Source organism: Argopecten irradians, chromosome 11 (assembly GCF_041381155.1).
Source record: "Argopecten irradians isolate NY chromosome 11, Ai_NY, whole genome shotgun sequence".
In the NCBI taxonomy this organism is placed as follows: Eukaryota; Metazoa; Mollusca; class Bivalvia; order Pectinida; family Pectinidae; genus Argopecten; species Argopecten irradians.
Genome location: NC_091144.1, coordinates 15,806,627 through 15,827,499, shown reverse-complemented (window position 1 = coordinate 15,827,499; position 20,873 = coordinate 15,806,627). Strand labels below are relative to the sequence as shown.

General features: G+C 34.3%; 2 protein-coding genes across 4 annotated transcripts in view; both read right to left on the bottom strand.

Moving 5' to 3' along the window:
- The window catches only part of LOC138334428 (ADAM 17-like protease), a 62,361-nt gene extending 53,617 nt beyond the window's left edge, over window positions 1-8,744 (bottom strand). The window contains exons 1-5 of the mRNA XM_069283093.1: window positions 8,587-8,744; window positions 4,781-4,910; window positions 2,512-2,639; window positions 1,881-1,969; window positions 1,042-1,152 (exon numbers count right to left, since the gene is read on the bottom strand). Of these exons, the coding sequence (XP_069139194.1) occupies window positions 1,042-1,152; window positions 1,881-1,969; window positions 2,512-2,639; window positions 4,781-4,910; window positions 8,587-8,653 (525 nt within the window). The 5' untranslated portion in view covers window positions 8,654-8,744. The remainder of the gene's footprint in view (window positions 1-1,041; window positions 1,153-1,880; window positions 1,970-2,511; window positions 2,640-4,780; window positions 4,911-8,586) is intronic.
- A 4,038-nt stretch (window positions 8,745-12,782) lies between these two features.
- The window catches only part of LOC138334849 (leucine zipper putative tumor suppressor 2 homolog), an 84,442-nt gene continuing 76,351 nt past the window's right edge, over window positions 12,783-20,873 (bottom strand). For all 3 annotated transcript variants that reach the window (XM_069283623.1, XM_069283621.1, XM_069283622.1), the window contains one exon: window positions 12,783-16,091. In XM_069283623.1, the coding sequence (XP_069139724.1) occupies window positions 14,694-16,091 (1,398 nt within the window). In that variant the 3' untranslated portion in view covers window positions 12,783-14,693. The remainder of the gene's footprint in view (window positions 16,092-20,873) is intronic.

The following is a 20,873-nucleotide window of genomic DNA, read 5'->3' as shown; positions in this document are numbered from 1 at the left end:
AGTGATTGACAGAAGGAGGGAGGTGTCTCCAGGACGGCTGTAATATACATTGTAAACATGGAGTGATTGACAGAAGGAGGAAGGTGTCTCCAGGACGGCTGTAATATACATTGTAAACATGGAGTGATTGACAGAAGGAGGAGGTGTCTCCAGGAGGGAAGTGTCTCCAGGATGGCTGTAATGTACATTGTAAACATGGAGTGATTGACAGAAGGAGGAAGAGTGTCTCCAGGATGGCTGTAATGTACATTGTAAACATGGAGTGATTGACAGAAGGAGGGAGGTGTCTCCAGGACGGCTGTAATATACATTGTAAACATGGAGTGATTGACAGAAGGAGGGAGGTGTCTTCAGGATGGCTGTAATATATGTTGTAAACATGGAGTGATTGACAGAAGGAGGGAGGTGTCTCCAGGACGGCTGTAATATACATTGTAAACATGGAGTGATTGACAGAAGGAGGGAGGTGTCTCCAGGATGGCTGTAATGTACATTGTAAACATGGAGTGATTGACAGAAGGAGGGAGGTGTCTCCAGGACGGCTGTAATATACATTGTAAACATGGAGTGATTGACAGAAGGAGGAAGGTGTCTCCAGGACGGCTGTAATATACATTGTAAACATGGAGTGATTGACAGAAGGAGGGAGGTGTCTCCAGGACGGCTGTAATGTACATTGTAAACATGGAGTGATTGACAGAAGGAGGGAGGTGTCTCCAGGACGGCTGTAATAATACATTGTAAACATGGAGTGATTGACAGAAGGAGGAAGGTGTCTCCAGGACGGCTGTAATGTACATTGTAAACATGGAGTGATTGACAGAAGGAGGAAGGTGTCTCCAGGACGGCTGTAATATACATTGTAAACATGGAGTGATTGACAGAAGGAGGGAGGTACCCCAGGACGGCTGTAATGTACATTGTAAACATGGAGTGATTGACAGAAGGAGGGAGGTATCTCCAGGATGGTTGTAATATACATTGTAAACATGGAGTGATTGACAGAAGGAGGGAAGTCTCTCCAGGACGGCTGTAATATACATTGTAAACATGGAGTGATTGACAGAAGGAGGAAAGTGTCTCCAGGATGGCTGTAATGTACATTGTAAACATGGAGTGATTGACAGAAGGAGGGAGGTGTCTCCAGGACGGCTGTAATATACATTGTAAACATGGAGTGATTGACAGAAGGAGGGAGGTGTCTCCAGGATGGCTGTAATACATATTGTAAACATGGAGTGATTGACAGAAGGAGGGAAGTGTCTCCAGGGCAGCTGTAATATACATTGTAAACATGGAGTGATTGACAGAAGGAGGAAAGTGTCTCCAGGACGGCTGTAATATACATTGTAAACATGGAGTAATTGACAGAAGGAGGGAAGTGTCTCCAGGATGGCTGTAATGTTATTGTAAACAGGGCACTGCATCAAACTCAACATTAAAGTTCATAATACACACTATTCAGTATAATTACCTCCCCTTCTGCTATAACGTTCTAATATATTTACTTCAGTAACAGGTTATGTGCAGCCAAAGTAGATAAGTTACAAATTAAATTTATATTTTAATTCTTTTGGATATGTTTTAGTCAAATGTATGTTTTGTAAACTAGTATTTCATTGAATCAAATGATCTAAAAAAATTCATCAGTAATGCTACCATCAGGTTTTAAAATGTATATAACTATATTATAGATAAGAATTAAGCATTGATATTATAATAGCCTCATTGTTTTGAATCAGAAACAATGCTTCTCAAAATTAGTGGTAATCTATATTTTATAATTTGTCGAAATTGCATGAAAATTTCTCCCCAAATCAATCTTTGATTATTTCTAAAGTACTCAGGAAAAACGTTGCTTTAATTTACCTACAACTTACCTCCACAAAATAGACCTCGTCCTGAGTGGCTATACTGGCCGTCATAACCTCACCGTCCCAGTGGACATGTACCGAGGAGTCCGGGTCATCTGAATCACAGAAAAATACAGAACTTGAAGCTTTGCGATATCTGAATGTTACCATCTTTTATGAAATAGTTTTTCATGAGAAATCATCCAGTACATTTCTGTCTATTTTTTCTGTTATTTTTGCAAAACGATAATTACTTGATTTATATGAAGCGAAATTTTAACAAGAAATTTTGTATTGTTTTTTTTTGTTTTTTGTTATAAGACTAAAGAGAATACATTAACTACCACATAAATCTTATTTTACAGCTTTAATATTTCCAGCAACCGTGATATCCCACAAAATCAATTAGAAAATAGCATTATCCAGGTGAAAAACAGCACCTATAATATGACATCTTTTTACATCAGTTGTAAAACATTCAATTTTCAAAAGAACACTTTGAATTGAATAATTAGTATGTTTTATGAATTGCCATCCCAAATATTGAAGTTAATCAAACAGTATCAAAATCATATTTAAAATAAACTTATCTTGTAAGATATTGCTTCCATAAAACTATTCACACTACAACACTCTCAAATTTATACACTGTACTTACCATAAAGTCGTCCTGAGAGAAATTTACTTCTGTCAACAGCAAATACTTCTTTTCTGTCACCATTAATTGCTGTTGCTTTAAAGTTTGAACTTAATACAGGAGACTGGTGTAATGCAAGGTGGAAATCTCTGGGGGAAAAAATCAGTACATGTATCAGACTATCAGTGTAATGTATCATAGTTATAATTCTTAATACATTTGTTTTTTTGTGGTCAATATATAAAGGTAATGGCACATCCATACCAGTATATAATTGAAAAGATATGAAATTAAGCTGAAAATAAAAACAGAGGTACATTTTTTTAATTGGATTAACAATAAAGTTGTAATGTCAACTAAAGTACAGCTATTAAAGTACTGTAACTTGGGATATTTTGGATATGGTCATATTTTGGTTTATTTGGTGTTTGGCACGAAAGTACCAAAATTTAACACACAAACATTTGTCAAGATGTATGTGTAATTAGTTATTTCCGTTTGTATAAAGGTCAATAAATTTACACACTGTTGATTACTTATGTGAACAGGTACTCTCGGGTAAGTTACTCAATCACACTACATACTCTACATTTAATGTATGTTCCGTCAACAGAAAAATATCATGACCTGTGCAGTATTGGTGATTGTGACATCACAAAATGCACGTCAAAATATAACGTCACAACCATTAGAAGGTAAGACTACTCCACGGTAAATCATATCTTGCCCACATCATTTTATTATCTTGAAATTGACATATTAACAGCCTGCGACTTTAAGCACTAGTCTGATGCCCACGACTTGTAATTTTATGGCCGGACTATTGCCAATTGTATTGAACTAGTCCAATTGGTCTAGTGGCTCCACAACTAATTAAAATTGGTAAATATTATGTACTATATTTACATTGGTCAATTGCATTTTTCAACACATTTTGAGTGCATTCTGTATGCGATTATTTCAGTCCGGATGCATGATTTTGCGAGAATTTGCCTTCAAAATATCGTAAACTCATAGTGACTGAAGTGCTGAAACAAAACAGCTGTATATTTAATTTAGACTAGTCAGACTAGTAAAATTTTGGGTTTAACTTTAAAAAATTAAAGTCACAGTGTATTAAGATACTTTGATTTATAAAACTTCAAGGTGCTTTATGTCAGCCATTTTTTCAAAAATACAGCTAATGCATCAGTATTTCTCCCATTCCAGACATAGACACACACAGTAAAACCCCTATAACTCGAACAGCAGGGGACCAGGTCAATAGTTCGAGGAATACGGGGTATTCCACTCATCCGAGGTTCGTTACTATCGACAGTCAAAATGTCCGGTCTCAAACTATGACAAACAATGCACGACAATGACATTTTAATTACCCTATCTTTCAACATTCTTTGCATATATCGTTTGATATCGTTTACATCTTTCGATAAATAACATTGTGTTAGCCTGTCGAATGAAACCAACAAAGAAATTAAAAAAAATAAACTTTTATAATTAGGCGGACGTCAGCAATATCTTCCACCTCTTTTGTCATTTCACAATGCGTACTTTCTATTAACACGGATCAACAACTTCCGTATTTTCGTATTTACAGCGAAGATTATTACGAGAGAAACATCAATAACTTAATGCCTTTTCTGAAATACTCAAATAAAGTTAGCATCAAACAACTACTTGCGATCGTGTAGGTAGGTAATAATGACACCGTTAATCTCTTAATTACCTAAAGGCTCGACACGCCAACTGTATAAACACAAGATAGTGAGCAATTATCCATGTCGGTCGGTGCAGTCAGGTGTGACACAGATAAAAAAATCTCAAGGGCTGAACACCTGTTCGACGAATACATGGGTAAATACTATGTATTTGATGAAACGGGGACATAATTCTGTTCGAGGAATAAGGGGTATTCGACGAATAGCTGTTCGAGCTATCTGGGGTTTTGTTACATAGATTATATAGGGAGACCGTCGGGACCGTACGACCAGTTCGACGAATAGGGGGTATTCGAGGAATCTGGGTTCGAGTTAAGGGGTTTTACTGTATATATAATTAATACATTCAAGAATGTCGCCCAAGGCTGTATCAATGGCATCAAATACAACTTTGTGATGTCACTGCATATCAAAATTACTAATTTCTTGGTAAATTTTAACAATATTTTCAGAAACTATGCTGGATTTACTATAAAGAATACTTATAATATATACCATTGTACTACCATTTGTACAAAATTTCCGTTTTCTTGGCAGATCAAGAGCTAACTTCTGCAAAGTGATATACTTACTTGCCCATGGTGTTTAACCAGATTTCTTTCATATCAAATCCTCGGTGTTGGTCAGCACTGCGCCTAACACGTACTCTGATGTCAGATGCTTTAATCGTCTCATAGTAGCGGAGTTTGTCAGTAATACCGGCTAAAATGTAAAATGTATGATTTTTCATAATGATAGGAATGTATGATGAATTGTTTTCAATTTTAGGACAAAAAATATTGTTTCACAAATTCTGAAATTGTGAAGAAAGTTTTTACATGTACATTATTTTCCAAGAAAAATAATAATGAAAGAAAAATAATAATGAATATAAAGACAAAATTCATGCAGAATTCACTCAAACATGTACTTCTTGAACCCTCTTTATTTTTAGAAACCAATGTCGTGTTGGACCATAAAACTTAATATTATAATCAATCCATTAAATAACAATGTGATTATCAAATCAGAAAAAAATTGTACTGGTACTTATTGCGTACAATCCAAATTCTGTTTCGTCTGTGCCTATTTCAAGAGTTATCTTCCCTGCCAGTGTAGCTATATGTATCAATATATACAGAGGTTTTAATTTCCAAAGGTTTCATGTTTATTTTTTTCACTCTGACACATGTACAACAGTGTGTTACAAAAGGTTTGACACATAAATACATATATGATACATGGCGTACAGTAATCAAAATATTTGAGTTCTTAAACAATGCATGTATTTTTAAAGTTGAAAAATTAACAAGGACATTGAATAGGTTTAATTAGGTCATAAACATGATGATTATTTTTGAATTAATTTACATGATTTTTCCAAGAATCTGCAATATCTTATGTAAGATTTTTGCATTAAATATATCTCTAACATTCCTTGCATTTTGTCTTGACTTCAGTAATTATATATAAGTATAGTAGCATTTTAGAATAAATGTATTTCTTAAAAACATCACTGATTCGTGTTCACATTTAAAAACTTAAAGATGAAATTCATCGCAAATATTTGATTTACATAAATTACAATTTCTCTCCTTACGCAGACTACCAAGCCATCTTCCTGATTCTACAGGTAGGTTTATATTTGCAGTTCTAATTTACACATAATATTTTAACAGAATGTTTTGGGTAAAGTAAAGTATGATTTACTGTTGTTAAGTCTTACCTTTTGGTGATCATACTTTAACATGAGTTTTGTGACATGATAACTGACATCATAATCATCTGAAGGCATAAATAAATGATCATGGTAAATCATACATTACTATGTCCATTTGGAATCTCCAAACCCTCATATGCATTGAGTTTCTGTTGGACTCATCAAAACTTCTTTGTACTGGGACACGATGATCAATCAATTTGAAAATTATTGTTTTGGACTCACCATAAAAAAATCCTACATGGCAGTGTCGCAAATCGGTTGTAAAATCACAATCAATAATTGGTTTTGGACAACCAACTGGTACTAATTATCAATTTTATAATTTGGATACCAATTATAGAAAATTCTCCTATATTTGTATATTTCAGCTTTTAGTTTCTCTGTAGAATTTTAGAAAGATAAATCGTATGTCAACTAAGAAGTATTTTTTAATTATTGTGTTTCCAACATGTCTAAGGCATTTTAAAATGTGGTTTTGCACCAATATAAACATAATAAAGGTTCTGAAAAATAAAAAATAAGCACAGTTATCTCCTATTTTAAATAATCAATTAACATATATGTAACAGGGTGCAGGATTTACATTAAATTTAATACCTGCCTCTGCCAGGGATCAAACTCGGGACCTCTGGATTACTAGTCTGACGCTCAACCGATCGAGCTAAAGAGAAGTTCTCCCTAGCTGAGCGATATATTGCGTCTAGTATTGACCAGGGTTACATATATATATAATTGATAGTCTTTGGTAAAATCATAATTGATCGATCATTTACATGCTAATTACCTCAAAGCTTAAAAGTTTATACTACCTTAGTACCTATAGGCTATATAGGATGCATTGTTTCAACTTATAGTTACTTAACCTCCGTAATTATATATTTATCCTGCAACTGCCCAACATACCGCGATGGATAACTACTGCAGGATAAACTTGTGCTTTATTCGTGAATACGAAATTCTTTATTGGCGCCAATACGAACACATGAATTTGTTCCACATATGACGAAACATCTTTTAATTTGACCATGAACTTCAATCTTCCGGTGAATGAAATATCCTTCAGTCCCGCTAAAAAGTGATTCACTGATGGTAAATGAAGAGTAAATTTTTTTTTTAATATTTTCATTTTGTTTCGGTGATATTATATCCTGAATAGAATTACTAGTACTGCGAATGCCCTTATACATTTCCCCTGGTAGTAAAAATGGGTAGTCCCAGTACATACTCATTCGGTTCAGTAAATGAATCTTTTCCTTTGCATTAAAAAGCGCATTGGTTCAAGTGAAACCATGTAAATAACTGGTACTTTGCTTTTGTTTTGACTGTCATAATGGTTGCAGGATAAACAGAATTAGTGGTGTTCCGATTAATTGAGTTCGTCGAGTATCATTCGAGTAAGAAATCTGTAATTGAATTTGTCCAAATTTTCCGACACCATGATAAACAAAATTATAAAGTTAGCTGATCACTAAAACATGTTTTGCAAAACAATCATAGCCAACTTGTTAAAATCATTCTCTTGTGTGTGGTTGTCACTCATATCATTTCAAATTTTAAGCGTCTAGACGAATTGAAGAGCACATAAGCACTACGTAGTAATTTTAATGTAAACATTCAGATGAGTACGATTTGTGAAGAAAATAAGCGACATGAAAACATGACAGCACAGAGAGGCCTCACAAACATAAGCCTTTGAAGGAAATTTTTATATTAGAATTATTTATACATCAAGAAAAAAAATAATTGATTTTAATTGATCATTGATTGGTTAAATAAAATTGATGATCAACCATAAAATTTCAACCGATTCCCAACACTAGTTAGATTCTTACAATACAAGTTTTATTTTAGTGCTCGACACCGAAAACCGAGATGACTCGGCAAAGCCTTGTCACCTCGGCTTTCCTAAGTCTCACACCGAAATAAACCTTGTATTTTAAGATACTAACCATATATTCTCTATATCAATCAACCTTAACTAACATACTCGTATAGACTGTGCTATATATATTTCATTAGCTGTTCATTAATTGTGCCACATTTATTACTGAGCAATTTCTATATTTTTTTAAATGCCAAAACAGTAAACAAAAAGCTAAATCTAAATCTATGTGGCACTTCGATTCACAACATAACGTAGCCTGTAGCAAGTAGGAAATAGATGATGTCCAGTCAGGCATAAAGAATGCTATTGCTACCCAGTATGGAAAATTGTTGCACTCAACCGTGATGAAGTGAATCTATTTGCCATTATATTACAGTGATATCAATATTTTTGCTTAGACTAGCTACTAAAAATAGCAAATGTGACATTATTATCTGTATTGTAAGCAAGCATCGAATATCATAAAATTAATATTTCTGAATAAAAATGAATTATGTAGATCTGTCTGCTAATTAGATTTAATTGCACGATTAGAACTTTCCAGTACGCCATTTGTTGGATTTCTATTTGAGATAATAGGTTATAAATGCCAGTGAGATCAGTGACAGTGACTCCAGGGTGACATGCAGAAAAGTGAACAGGTGCAGGCTCAAAATTATCGCGATTATGGTCAGTTTTAGCGGACTAGTGAAATCCCACTTTCACTTTGATGATGGTGAGCAAAAATGTGGTAAATTTGGTACAAATTCTGAGGCGAGAACACCAAGAAGTCATTATTTATGACTACTTACAACTCCACACCAGATGGTAATGGCACAAAAGCACAATAATCCACAATAGCGACGTTAGCCTCTGCATTCTACAGATCTGTCAAAATCCTCAGCTATTTTAGCCGCGCCTGACTCAGCCGGATGTTTGGATGCGTGGGTCCAAACCAAATCTCAAATCCACTCTGAATCGGAGTCAGCAATATATCTCATTTTTCTTCCGATACATTTTTTTCCATCTACTGTAGGTTATCGTTTTTTATTTATAAGTTATACAACTTCCTTTCCGACTCTTAAGATATGACCAAGTTAAAATTATTTCAACATAAGGTTAAGCTTATCATGTTTAATTAGTTGCCACCATCTTTGCAATCATAGACGAGTTATCTCTCCTTACCCGTTTGCAAGCTGCATAATCAAAGTACTGAGAGTACTGAGGTACAGCGGCACAAAACATGCATGTATACACAACTTTCACTTTTCTAGTAATCTAGGTTCCATTCCAATTTTTGTGACCTCTCATGTTTTTTTTCAAAATAAAAAAGAGCTAAATAAAATTCTAATGGTACTGTAAATCTCCCTTTTGCAAAAATTGACTATGTACAATATAGTCCCATGATGTTTTTATGAATGCTCTACAAACTAAACATCAATGATCCTTATGAATTTATCTTTATTTAATTTGTTAAAATATGTTCAGTTTCGACAGAAATGTATATTAAAAATATATATAAATAGAACACACACATGCGTATGTCTGAAAATAGCCTATGTGCCCAGATAATCACCAGGTAAATCCCAGCGACACCACAGGTAAATTTAGAACATGTTTAGATTTATTCAATGTTTTACAATGTTCATCGTTATAAAAGGCAAAAACTACAAAAGACCGAAGTATTACTAAGTACAGAATAACCCTCGGTTGCCTCTTAATCAAGCGGGTGTACCTGCTTCTCTCTTACCTGTGTAGAGTGCATTGTATGATCTTGTTCAAAACTGTTTGTTTGCTCAATGCTTGCTTATTCACAAGCAATTGCCTTTCCATGGTTAACTCCCTAAGTGTTTTTATATGACCAATCTCTGATAATAGCTTTTAAAGGATTTGAAGGTTTAAGTAGGATTTTAATTAATGTTTAAAAGAGATTCATTTCTAAAAACGAAGAAAATAGGATGACAATGCATTAGCGTCGTCTGTCAACATCTATCAGTTAACAAACATACCTTGGGTCAAAGGTTATACAAAGCGGTTCTTATGTGTGATGCTTACCCACGTGTGGACTGTGGCACCAACAGAGCGTAACAACAGGATCCCTTGGTATTCCTCCATCATTGCTACAATCCGGATTAACTACGCATTTTTTAAATAAGAAATATCGCCATAAGAATATCAATTCTATCATTTGGCAAAATTTGGTAATTTTTTATGATTAAATATAGTACAAAAACATAATGGGACTTTAAAACCTGCTACACTACTCCCCCCTTTCAAACGTGTTCGCCCGGAACACAGACCAACTCAGGTTCTCTCTCCAAGGAACCCTACCAATACTTCCACTAGGAGTGGTCTACCGCACCAAAAGTAACAGGGCAAGAGTAGAAGGCGACTGTATCACTATGTACCAAGTACATTTCTTCTAAATCTTCCGTCCTTAAAGCATGTACTAAACGTTGTGAAATTTAATTAAATTTACATTGGTGTTTCATTTGACTAGATAAGACAAGTATTTGTTGAGAAAAATGGTATTTATTCCCGGTTCGTAGGCGTCTCACTTGGTGTTTAGTTGTGTAAAGAGACGGTGAGGAATCCTTCTCACTTATAAATCCTTGCTATAGCACAATTAAAACTAATCAGATTGAATTAAAAACCTGCTACACTTTGCAAACTCCTTCCTCTGCTTTAGTGGACACAACATCTTCTGTTGGCCATGTAAACATTTTCACACCCAGCATACTTTTGATCATCGTAAAACGACGTTTACTTGTTGTAGAAACCAGCAATAAATTCATGCGTTAGTTCTACTTTAAGTCTAGATGTATGTGTGTATTATTTTTTAGAGTGACGCCTGTGAGACATGGTGTTCGTAAATTGTAGATGATGAAATTAAAAATCTCTCAGGAAAAGGGGGTGCTAGGTCACGCTCCTATCTAAATCTGAGGCCGTTATCAATATAATCATAAACAAGAAATTTTTCACAGAAATTTTCGCCTATTTTGCTGTTATTTTATCTCTGCTAATACATCCATACACTTATGTAACAAATATGGCAAATTTTGACGTGTCAACAATTTCATTGGAGATTGATACAAAATGCAAAAATTTTCAAACTATAAACAGTTTGAAAAATTCCACAGCATTTACAATAGGCCTCACCTTCAGGTGGGATCAAATGAAGTAATGAAGAGAATTTTTTGATATATATAGGATCTTAAATGAGCGTTCATTTCATATAAAATTCTATGAAAAGAGCCAAAGAAGTTTTTATTTTTGTGAGCCTTGGCGAGCAAAAATTAAAACTTTGAAATGAGTTTCATAAAATCTCATATGAAATCAACACAAATTTAAGATACTATTTATCACATCACTATAACAACCTGCTTTTTTAATAATTTCATGTCAAAATGTATTGCATTATTCCAAGGGAGACTGCACTAAAGATCATTTTATTTTTGTTAATACAAATTTTCATGTAATTTTGTGAAAGAGCTCGAGCACATGTGTTTCACGAATGATTTATAAAAATGTATACCGAACTTATGAATGCATGTTTGTCAGTTAGAGCACTTGATCACAATTCTTTGTATTCATGAATAAATAGTTGAAAAAAATATGGATATGAAAAATTGAATAAGAGAAAGTAAAGAGGTTTATTGTAATATATGAAATTCATTTTAAATTTTTTTATAATTTTTTTTCCACAATCTTTGTCACTTGTGATTTTGAAGCTTCTGATCAGAACTGCAGTGTTGTTTGGTAATTCACTATTAAATAAATAAGACATATTATCAATAACAACACAAACCAGCAAAGTTCAATGTTCATGAAATTTATTCATCATTCATATAGTTTTAATAATCTGCAAGCAAGACCAATCAATTCAATGAAAATTGCTTTAAAACAATTTCTATTATGACTAATTGTCATACTGACCTTGACCCCCTGAACTTCAAAGGTCACATTCATAATGCTGTTAATACTTATTAATATTAGACATGATAACATGATGTTAGAAACATTTCACACACCAGTAAAATATACTTTGAATGCGGTTTTTTTAAATAATTTTTTAACAACAAGCTTTTCTCTACATTGCTGGGTGTTTTATTTTAATGAGGGTTATTTATTTAACACAAGGAATGCTTGAGAGGGTCAACAGTCAACAATAAGCTGCTACATTTTGACTATATCTACATTTTGACTATATTAACAGTGACTGGTTAGGCTTGCTTACACTTACTATCGATAACAAAATTGTGTCTTGACTAGAAAATCACTGGCTGTAGTTCAACAAACCACGAAAGACTTCATACAACTGAAGTTGGAATATTGTAATTATTCCTTCAAGTAAATGCTATAGTAATACATATATATATAATATCAACGTTAGTATGTACATATCTATATACGGGTGAGGAAAACCAAGGAAGAGAAAAAACAACGGTAACAGCTGTGCCATAGTTCCCCTGTATCAAATATATTTGTCACATCCTTGATAAACTCCAATCCTTTTTTGTACCACACATTATTGACTTACTTATTAAACCACTTCTTATAGGAAAAATCAATGATAAATTTCCAGCAGTTTTATAAACAACATAAGAATCATTTCAACTGATGTCATTAAATGTATGAGTTGTCTCCCCTACCCTGTTTTGACGGCTTAGCCTAAGTCCAGATCTTAATAAGCTTCCTTTTTTCCCCTCAAGCATAAAAAGTAATGTTTAATCGATACTTTTAGGTTTCAAGTGTCATTTCATTAATAATGTGTTTGACTCATCCACAAAATTAAACACTTAAATGTATCCTGTCTGCTCGTACAAAACACATCTGTGGACAGGTATTTGTGTTTCCCCTCTAGATGGTCTTTTAAAAGTTCAGGGCTGATTTTATCATGTATATGCAAGTTAATAACAGGCCTCAAGTATAATGTAGGCTGATAAAAAAGCACATACATCAATGAATGTTGTGTTTATAAGTAGGGTGTATAAACTTGTAACAAAAATATTTCCCAGTTACCTAGTATATATTTTCTAAGTTACAAGAATCGGATATTTTTTTATCAAAATTATACACACTGTATGTAATTATCATCCTGAAGTTAAAAAATGAAAATGATAGTTCCATCATGATCAGAATATTTCACTGTAATAAAAAACCATTTCAAAATATTTAATTTATATTAATCATTTGATAAGACAATAATTCACAGAAGAACATTTTCATTTTTTCTGGTCTGGCCTGAAATTAATTGTCAAAAAAAAGTTAACAGACTGCGATGATTGAATACGTTCACAACAAAAGGAAATTATATGATGAAAGTATTAATTGAAACAGCAGTGGATATATTGATAATTCCATTAGTATTAATTAATATAGGGTTTCATTTTAAAGTTAGTCAATTTACAATGTGTGTAACTACATATTTTAACAGGTGTAAAATATCAATAGAGTCCAGATATAACTCACTCCAGCTTCTATTTCACCAGATGCTATTCACTCTTCTGGCATATTCTATGGTAGTGTAAGGTACATTTTTGACAGGTTTTCTAATACTATAACTATGGCTTGACATCTCTTTGGTTGATCTTGAGTTGTCATTTTCAAACAAAAGGGAAACAATTTTGACAGATGTAAAAGTTATTAATCTTATGACAAAATATGTTTTGTCTGGTGGCCAGAGGGTACATCTTGTGTGAATGTATTAGAAATGCAGGTATATAGTGATATCTGTACCTTGCCTTATAGCAATATATCTAAAGACAGCATATGTGTTTGATCTCTGGACACATGGGTTGAAAAGGATCATTTGTTTTATTATTTGAAGCCTTAAAGCTATGGTAATACATTTCATATAAGTGGTAATAGTATACTGGTATACATTTTGCAACATTTGGAGAACAGTATATATCTGGATTCTGATGAATACAAACTTTATACTCCATGAACATTTTGGCACTAAGTGGGAAATGAATAATATTTTGCAGTACATGTGTACTACTGATTCATGGTTACCTTTATTATCTCCAATCATTATTCAACAATACCTGGGCCAGTTTCATGATCATTCCTTAAATTTAGGGAATTCCTTACATAACTCCATAGGAAAGCATTACAGATTTTAACGAAGGCTTTTTCACTAAAGATTTTCTCTTTAACTTCTGTATGTTTTCCTAAGGAAAATTCTAAGTTAAGGATTCCTTAATTAAAGTTATGACTATTGTTCTTTAACAGATCAAGTGGATATATATATTTACTTGATTTTATCCTAACATTAATATAAAGATGGACATACTCATTTACACAGAAACATACTTCAACGTTGAAAGATCAATTTGGAATTCCTCTTAACCAAAATAAGTGTCCCTACCTATCTTTATGGACATATAAATAGTAATTTTTAATTTGTAATCTGGTATATAATCCACTGGGAAATTACAATTTCAGAACATCTTAATAAACACCCACCCTTTAATGCTTTGTAGCTACATCTTATTCTGAATTTCCATGTCTATGATATCCCACACTGAATACAGTATATATCCAGAACAAAAATATGAGATGGATTACTAAATGGCAGTGAAAAAAAATATCATTTTGTGTAATGCAATCCATCAGAATTCAAGTTTCCACTTCAAACTTAATCTGTACATGTACATACACATGAATAATTCCAACATATATAGCATCATTTAAGTCTGTATCAGTATGTCATGAAATGAAGCCACCTCTTAACATTTCCTGGTTTGTCGTGAGTTGTATTTCAATTTTATCAATGTATTTGTTATGTAAGTTCACAGGTTCTGTTTCAAACCATTGGAATTCTTCTACATAACAGTACATTGTGTTGAGGATTTCCAAGTATTGTTACATCAGTAAAAGTATAGCACCATTATCTATATTGCACTTAGCCACACTAACACACAGATTCCTCTCCATTCATTGACATGAGTTTGATGTCTCTGCTTTCTAACTCCAGAGTCAGTTGTTCCACCTCCGCCTCCAGAAGCTTATTTTTGCGAAACATTTGCACGTAATTTAACTGAAGTTGTTTTTGATAGCGAATAACTTTGTTCTTTTCGTCTGCCCATTGCTCCCTTTCTTTCTCAAGGATATCATGATGGGCGTCAAGTTGGTCCCGAAGTCGTTGAATCTCCTCATTAATGCCCTCCCCGGCCAGAATGGAGGTTCCAGGGGACCTACCTCTATCACTATTAGGAGATTTTCCTCCTGATTTTGAATTTCTCTCACATCCACATGATGTGTCCATTTCTATTGAAGATTCCAAAGAGACTCTTCGCAAACTTTCTCTTAAGGACTGAACCTCATCAGTTCTGGCAACAATTTCTCTGAATTTTTCACCAATTTCCTCGTCCTTTTCTAAGAGTTCTTGTTGCTTTTCCTCCAATTCTGTTTGCAATTTGACAACTTCTTCATTTTTAAGCGCAAGACTGTCATTCAAATTGTCCATTGTCTTATGCAAATCATTTTCAGTTTCCTCTGAAATTGATTTACTATGCAACGAAATATTTGCTACTTCTGATTCTAGTCTTTCAGTTTCTAGTGCATATGATTTGACTTTTTCTTTCAGTTCCTCATTCTCTGCTTTAACGCGATCACATTCCTCCTTCAAGGTTTTCTTCTCTTGCTGTAGTTTGTACACCTGTAGAGACAGAACCTGTTCAGTTTTGTACGACTTTCTTTGCTGTACCTTAAGTTTCTGATCACATTCTTCCTTAACTTGTTTCATATCTTGAGACCATGACTTTTTCTTTTCCTCGTAAACCTGAAATATGGCTTTCTCATTTTTTTCCATAACCTCACGTAGTATATTGATTTCTGCATCCTTTTCCTTCAGCATGGCCTCCAGCTCTCCTACCCCACTATCACTAGGGGAGGGAGTCTGCACAAAGCCATCTAAACGATTTACAGAAATTCTACTCATATTTGACGACGGTATTGACTCAGATCGTTCTGGTGTATACTGTTTCTGACTTTGTCCATCACTCGAAAAACTTGTTGAATGATCACTGTCCATTTGAAATGAGCGAATTGACTCCGGCCGATCTGGACTAAACTGTTTACTCTGACCATCACTTGAGAAACTTGCTGATCTGTCGCTCTCTGCATTAAGCGATCCATGCGACATATTTGCAACATTGCGTTGATTTGTCATCGGATAATCCTGGGACCCGTACCCGTCATCTTGCTGTGTATACTTCCTGTGGTCCACCATCCGGCGTGTGTTCACGTAGTTATGATTCACGACAACAGGCTTGAATGCTATTGGCTTGATGATTCCACGGGCTGGCGACTGTAACGAGAAAAGGGAGTTATCCATAAGAAACATGTTTAAAATAGCTTGAAACTACTGGTAATCATAATTAAGGTCAATGCTTAAAATATTAAAGTTGTCAAATGGTTGCCATCAACTGGTTGCCTTTTTGAAATTAATATATAGGTTTAATTTACTTACAATTTCAGAACAAAATTCCTGCATTTTGTATAACTGTACATTCGACCACATACACATAAATCTAACATTTCATTGCATCTCAAATCCTAGTACAGGTGTCCTGACAACATGGGTGATGCTATGTCTTGGCTTAGTTTAGAGGAAATTAGGATATCAAACAAAAAAACATTTCCAGATGCCCTTTATCGGAACTCTTCATAATTAAAGGCACATTTAGTAAACTGTCTTAATCTGACACTTGCCTGCAGTCAATCTCCGAAGTTAAACAAACACTGAGAGGTCAGTATACATGTACTGTATAGGTTTGTATGTTCTGAAGACTGTTTACAATGACAAAATGTCTTGAGGTAAAGTAAACAAGAAAATCTGTTCAAAGTTAAAATTCTAGATTTGTCTTTTTTTTGGAAATTCAAATAGTGTAAGTATTTGTATTTCATGTTCACATATATGCACAAAACCCATTCAAATAATTTATGAATACGGAAATTAACAAAATATTTATTATATGAATTAATTACTACCGGTAAATATTGATAAGATTTATTATAAATTATGTAGACACTTAAATGGAACAATGTATATTGTACTTAAACGATAATTTAAACCAATTTTAAATAAACCACAATTTACTCCATCCAGCTTGAAATGACTCCCCTCCCCCCCCCCTTTTTATTTTGGAATTACAGTAGTTTGCAATCATTATAAATACACATATGTAACGTTTATATGTATATTAATATAGGTCAACACGCACATCACAATTTATGGTGACATCAGCTATATTTCTGTTAACACATAACAATGACATCAGCGCCAGTACGTACCACATTTTGCTTCATGGTGATGGCCGTATTTTACTGTCTACAGATAAATATCATATCCCGTTATAGGAAATCTCATCAAGGCACTGTATAACCATCAACTAACTCCAGGTGTATAAATCCATATTTCTGAGTCCACCATAACCTCATTCAGGTTCACGATAGTTCTACTGCTTATTTATAAAGGCAGACAAAAGCAAGTGTATCTCACTCATGTCACAAACGATGGAGCGGTGACTCTGGGTTTCCGAGGATGGTAGAAATAATTTTCTGGACTTCTTTAAATGATTGACAGATTGTAACAGGTTATACACAAATTAATAACCCATCCAGGAATAAATCTCTATTCCACAACTTAATATCCACTATATAATTAATATAGTCGTGATGCAGGTAAAAATATTCAGGTATACATGAAACCTCTCCATCCAAATTCAGTTACCGCTATACTAATACACCTGACTAACCATTCTCTCCAGGTAAGATAAATCACAGGTAGTGTTGCTACAGCGAGACAGATATAACTCCGTGACAGTCGAGTCGTGTGACTATAAATCGGGGTGCATTCTACCCACTAATGATAACAGTGAGGCCGACTGCCACAAGACAGACAACCATCCGACTCCAACAACCTTTGCCTGACAAATGTGAAACAATTACACCCTTCTATTATCAGCAGAGATATTTAAAGCATCACACACCCTTTTCCGCTATCTAGCACTAAATCTGGGTAGATAAATGTTTGGTCTGTGATGCGACAATTATTCCGGCTCACCTGTCACTAGCGTATAGTTAAAGATTATATTGCACACTTTCATGTCCGACGACAGATGATATAGGGCTAATGGCAGTCTTCCTCAATTTATTTTGAATTTTGAATAAAATTACAAGTACAAAGTACATATAGATCCATTGATAGCCCAAAGTGGACCTTTAAAAAGGATTTTGTAAACTGAGGCACAAGACGACCTGTTGAAAGGTATACAGATTAATGGTTTTATTTGATGTATGTTTTAATACCTGATTATACTGATCCACACAAAACTTGGTTTCCAGGTAACATGTGGCCTAATGTGTCCCAGAAATATTACATAAAAATTAAAAATAGCAAAATCCAGATATCTCTTTAAGCTACCGGTAAAACATCTTAAATTTGTGTCTCACATTGCATATAAATTGTATTTATCAAGAAAAATAGATTAATTGTGCTTTTAATATGCTTACAGTAGCTATGGGGGAAAAAAGTGGAGTTTAATGGGTAAACTATTTACATACCATCACACTGCCCTTCACATACATCCACACAACCTCACATTTAATCAAATTACATTAAATTACTGTAGAATAGTAAACAAATCAAAGTTCAAAAGAAAAGGGAAATCTCCAATGTAACAAGATAGGATTTAATTACGTCTGCATCAACATTCCAAATACTGAGTTCCTGAACTTTACCTTTCATCCCAAACATCCCTCTAACCTCTGGATCAAATACTGAGTTCCTGAACTTTACCCTTCAGTCCAAACATCCCTCTAACCTCTGGATCAAATACTGAGTTCCTGAACTTTACCCTTCAGTCCAAACATCCCTCTAACCTCTGGAGTTCCTGAACTTTACCCTTCAGTCCAAACATCCCTCTAACCTCTGGATCAAATACTGAGTTCCTGAACTTTACCCTTCAGTCCAAACATCCCTCTAACCTCTGGATCAAATACTGAGTTCCTGAACTTTACCCTTCAGTCCAAACATCCCTCTAACCTCTGGAGTTCCTGAACTTTACCCTTCCATCCAAACATCCCTCTAACCTCTGGAGTTCCTGAACTTTACCCTTCAGTCCAAACATCCCTCTAACCTCTGGAGTTCCTGAACTTTACCCTTCAGTCCAAACATCCCTCTAACCTCTGGAGTTCCTAAGCTTAACTCTTCAATCCAAACATCCCTCTAACCTCTGGACCAAGTTGAAGATCTACATGGTGCTCTAATTTACTCCAGTGAAGTTTTATGAATAAACACATAGATCTATCTAAATAGTGTAGATGTTCCTTTTCTGTAAACATATCTGAGAAACATGATTCTAGTACACTCAATTATTATGGTTTGTCTGTGTTTTAGCTGTTTGTATGCAATCTATTAATTATTTTACTGTACCGTCCAAATTTTTCAAGCATATCTTTTCGGTTCAATAACTTCAATGTCCTCATCACCCATAAGTCAAATATATTGATATCAAATATTAATATCTTTATAGCCATTTCAAACAATGATATAAGCTACCTGGCAGTTCCATGTCAAAGGTTTGCCCGAAGAAAGTTTTTTTTTTTTATTTGTGTCGTTAGTAGTGCCAAGTTCATCATTTTTAGAATACAAACATTTATTTTTCAGGACAATTGTACTGCCTAAGGGTTATGAAGATATCTATGATACTGTATAAACAACAGTTAAGTTTGTGACCGAATATCAGACAAGAGGAAAACATGCATTGCCGACAAATGAAAATAAAAATGCCTACAATAAATATTTGCTGCCTTAACATATTCCTTTATAAGGACTTGCAGACAGACAGAAATGTAGACACCAAGGTGTCATACAATAAAAGCGGAGCTTGTGAGAGGTAACACTACTCCATCTGTGATGTCTGGTCCATTTCAAACACAGCAGGGGAGGTAATCCACAGAATCACCTTTATCAAAGAAGAAATTATTTTATGATTATAAGTAGCATAATTACTGCCCATACCTACACCCCTTTGGTATTTACTCCTTATGTAAAGGAACAGTGGACCCTTGAAATGATGGCATGTACTTTGCCTAAAGTGATGAAAATAAAGAAAGATCTGGTAGGTGTTATTGTAACCCCCTAGGGATTCCCTTTACCTGTATTACAATCTATTGGCTAGTATATAGGTAGACCTACACGTCTCTAAGTTAATTACATGTTTGTGTGAGCATGACTTGCCGGCAGGAATTACAGGTATGTGCCGGCAGGAATTACAGGTATGTGACAAGGAGATCTAATAATCCAGGTATATATAGCGAGATGTTGATTTGAGAATTTTGTAACTGTCCGTTAATGGACTTTACCTATCCCATAATAAACAACCATGCGTTTTCATATCAATCGATCAACAATGCCTCCGGTTTTCACAAATTCCAATCACACCATCTCATTGGTCAGTTGACTGACAGCGGGACTTTAGTGGTCAGTATATTTTAATGCTTGTCCAGGGAGACACAAAGCTTCTCTGATAAGGTATATATACATGTAGATAAGTCCTATATTGACTTACACCAAATATATCATATACAGGTAGGCTTTGTGGCCGACATGGCACAGATTTATAATGTCAACCATACAGATTGGGCTGACACACCTGGCTCCCTATCACAGTTATACATCCCCTGGTACAGTCATCCCAGCAATCTCTGTTATCATAGCTGGGCCTCTTCACACTACTACATCTAACATACAGGACATATCCTTCAGAAACCTGGATTATAGGAAATGTCAAATCTACTGTATCAAACATCCTACGACATCCTTCAGAAACATCGATTCATGAGATAATGTCAATGTTTCAAGCAGAATCTTCAGAAAAATCTGTTTGAAATATTTCTGTTTTACATTCTATAAACAATTATAAGTCAATTAAATATGTGCCAGGTATTAGAGGAATAGGAATATTAAAGCTAGTGTATGAAGATATGAAGTCATATTTCGTGTTTATATATTACAGAGTTATCTGTCCTTGCGGATAAGTATTGATTGTGATGTCACATGTTTTCGAGCTTATGTCATACTTTT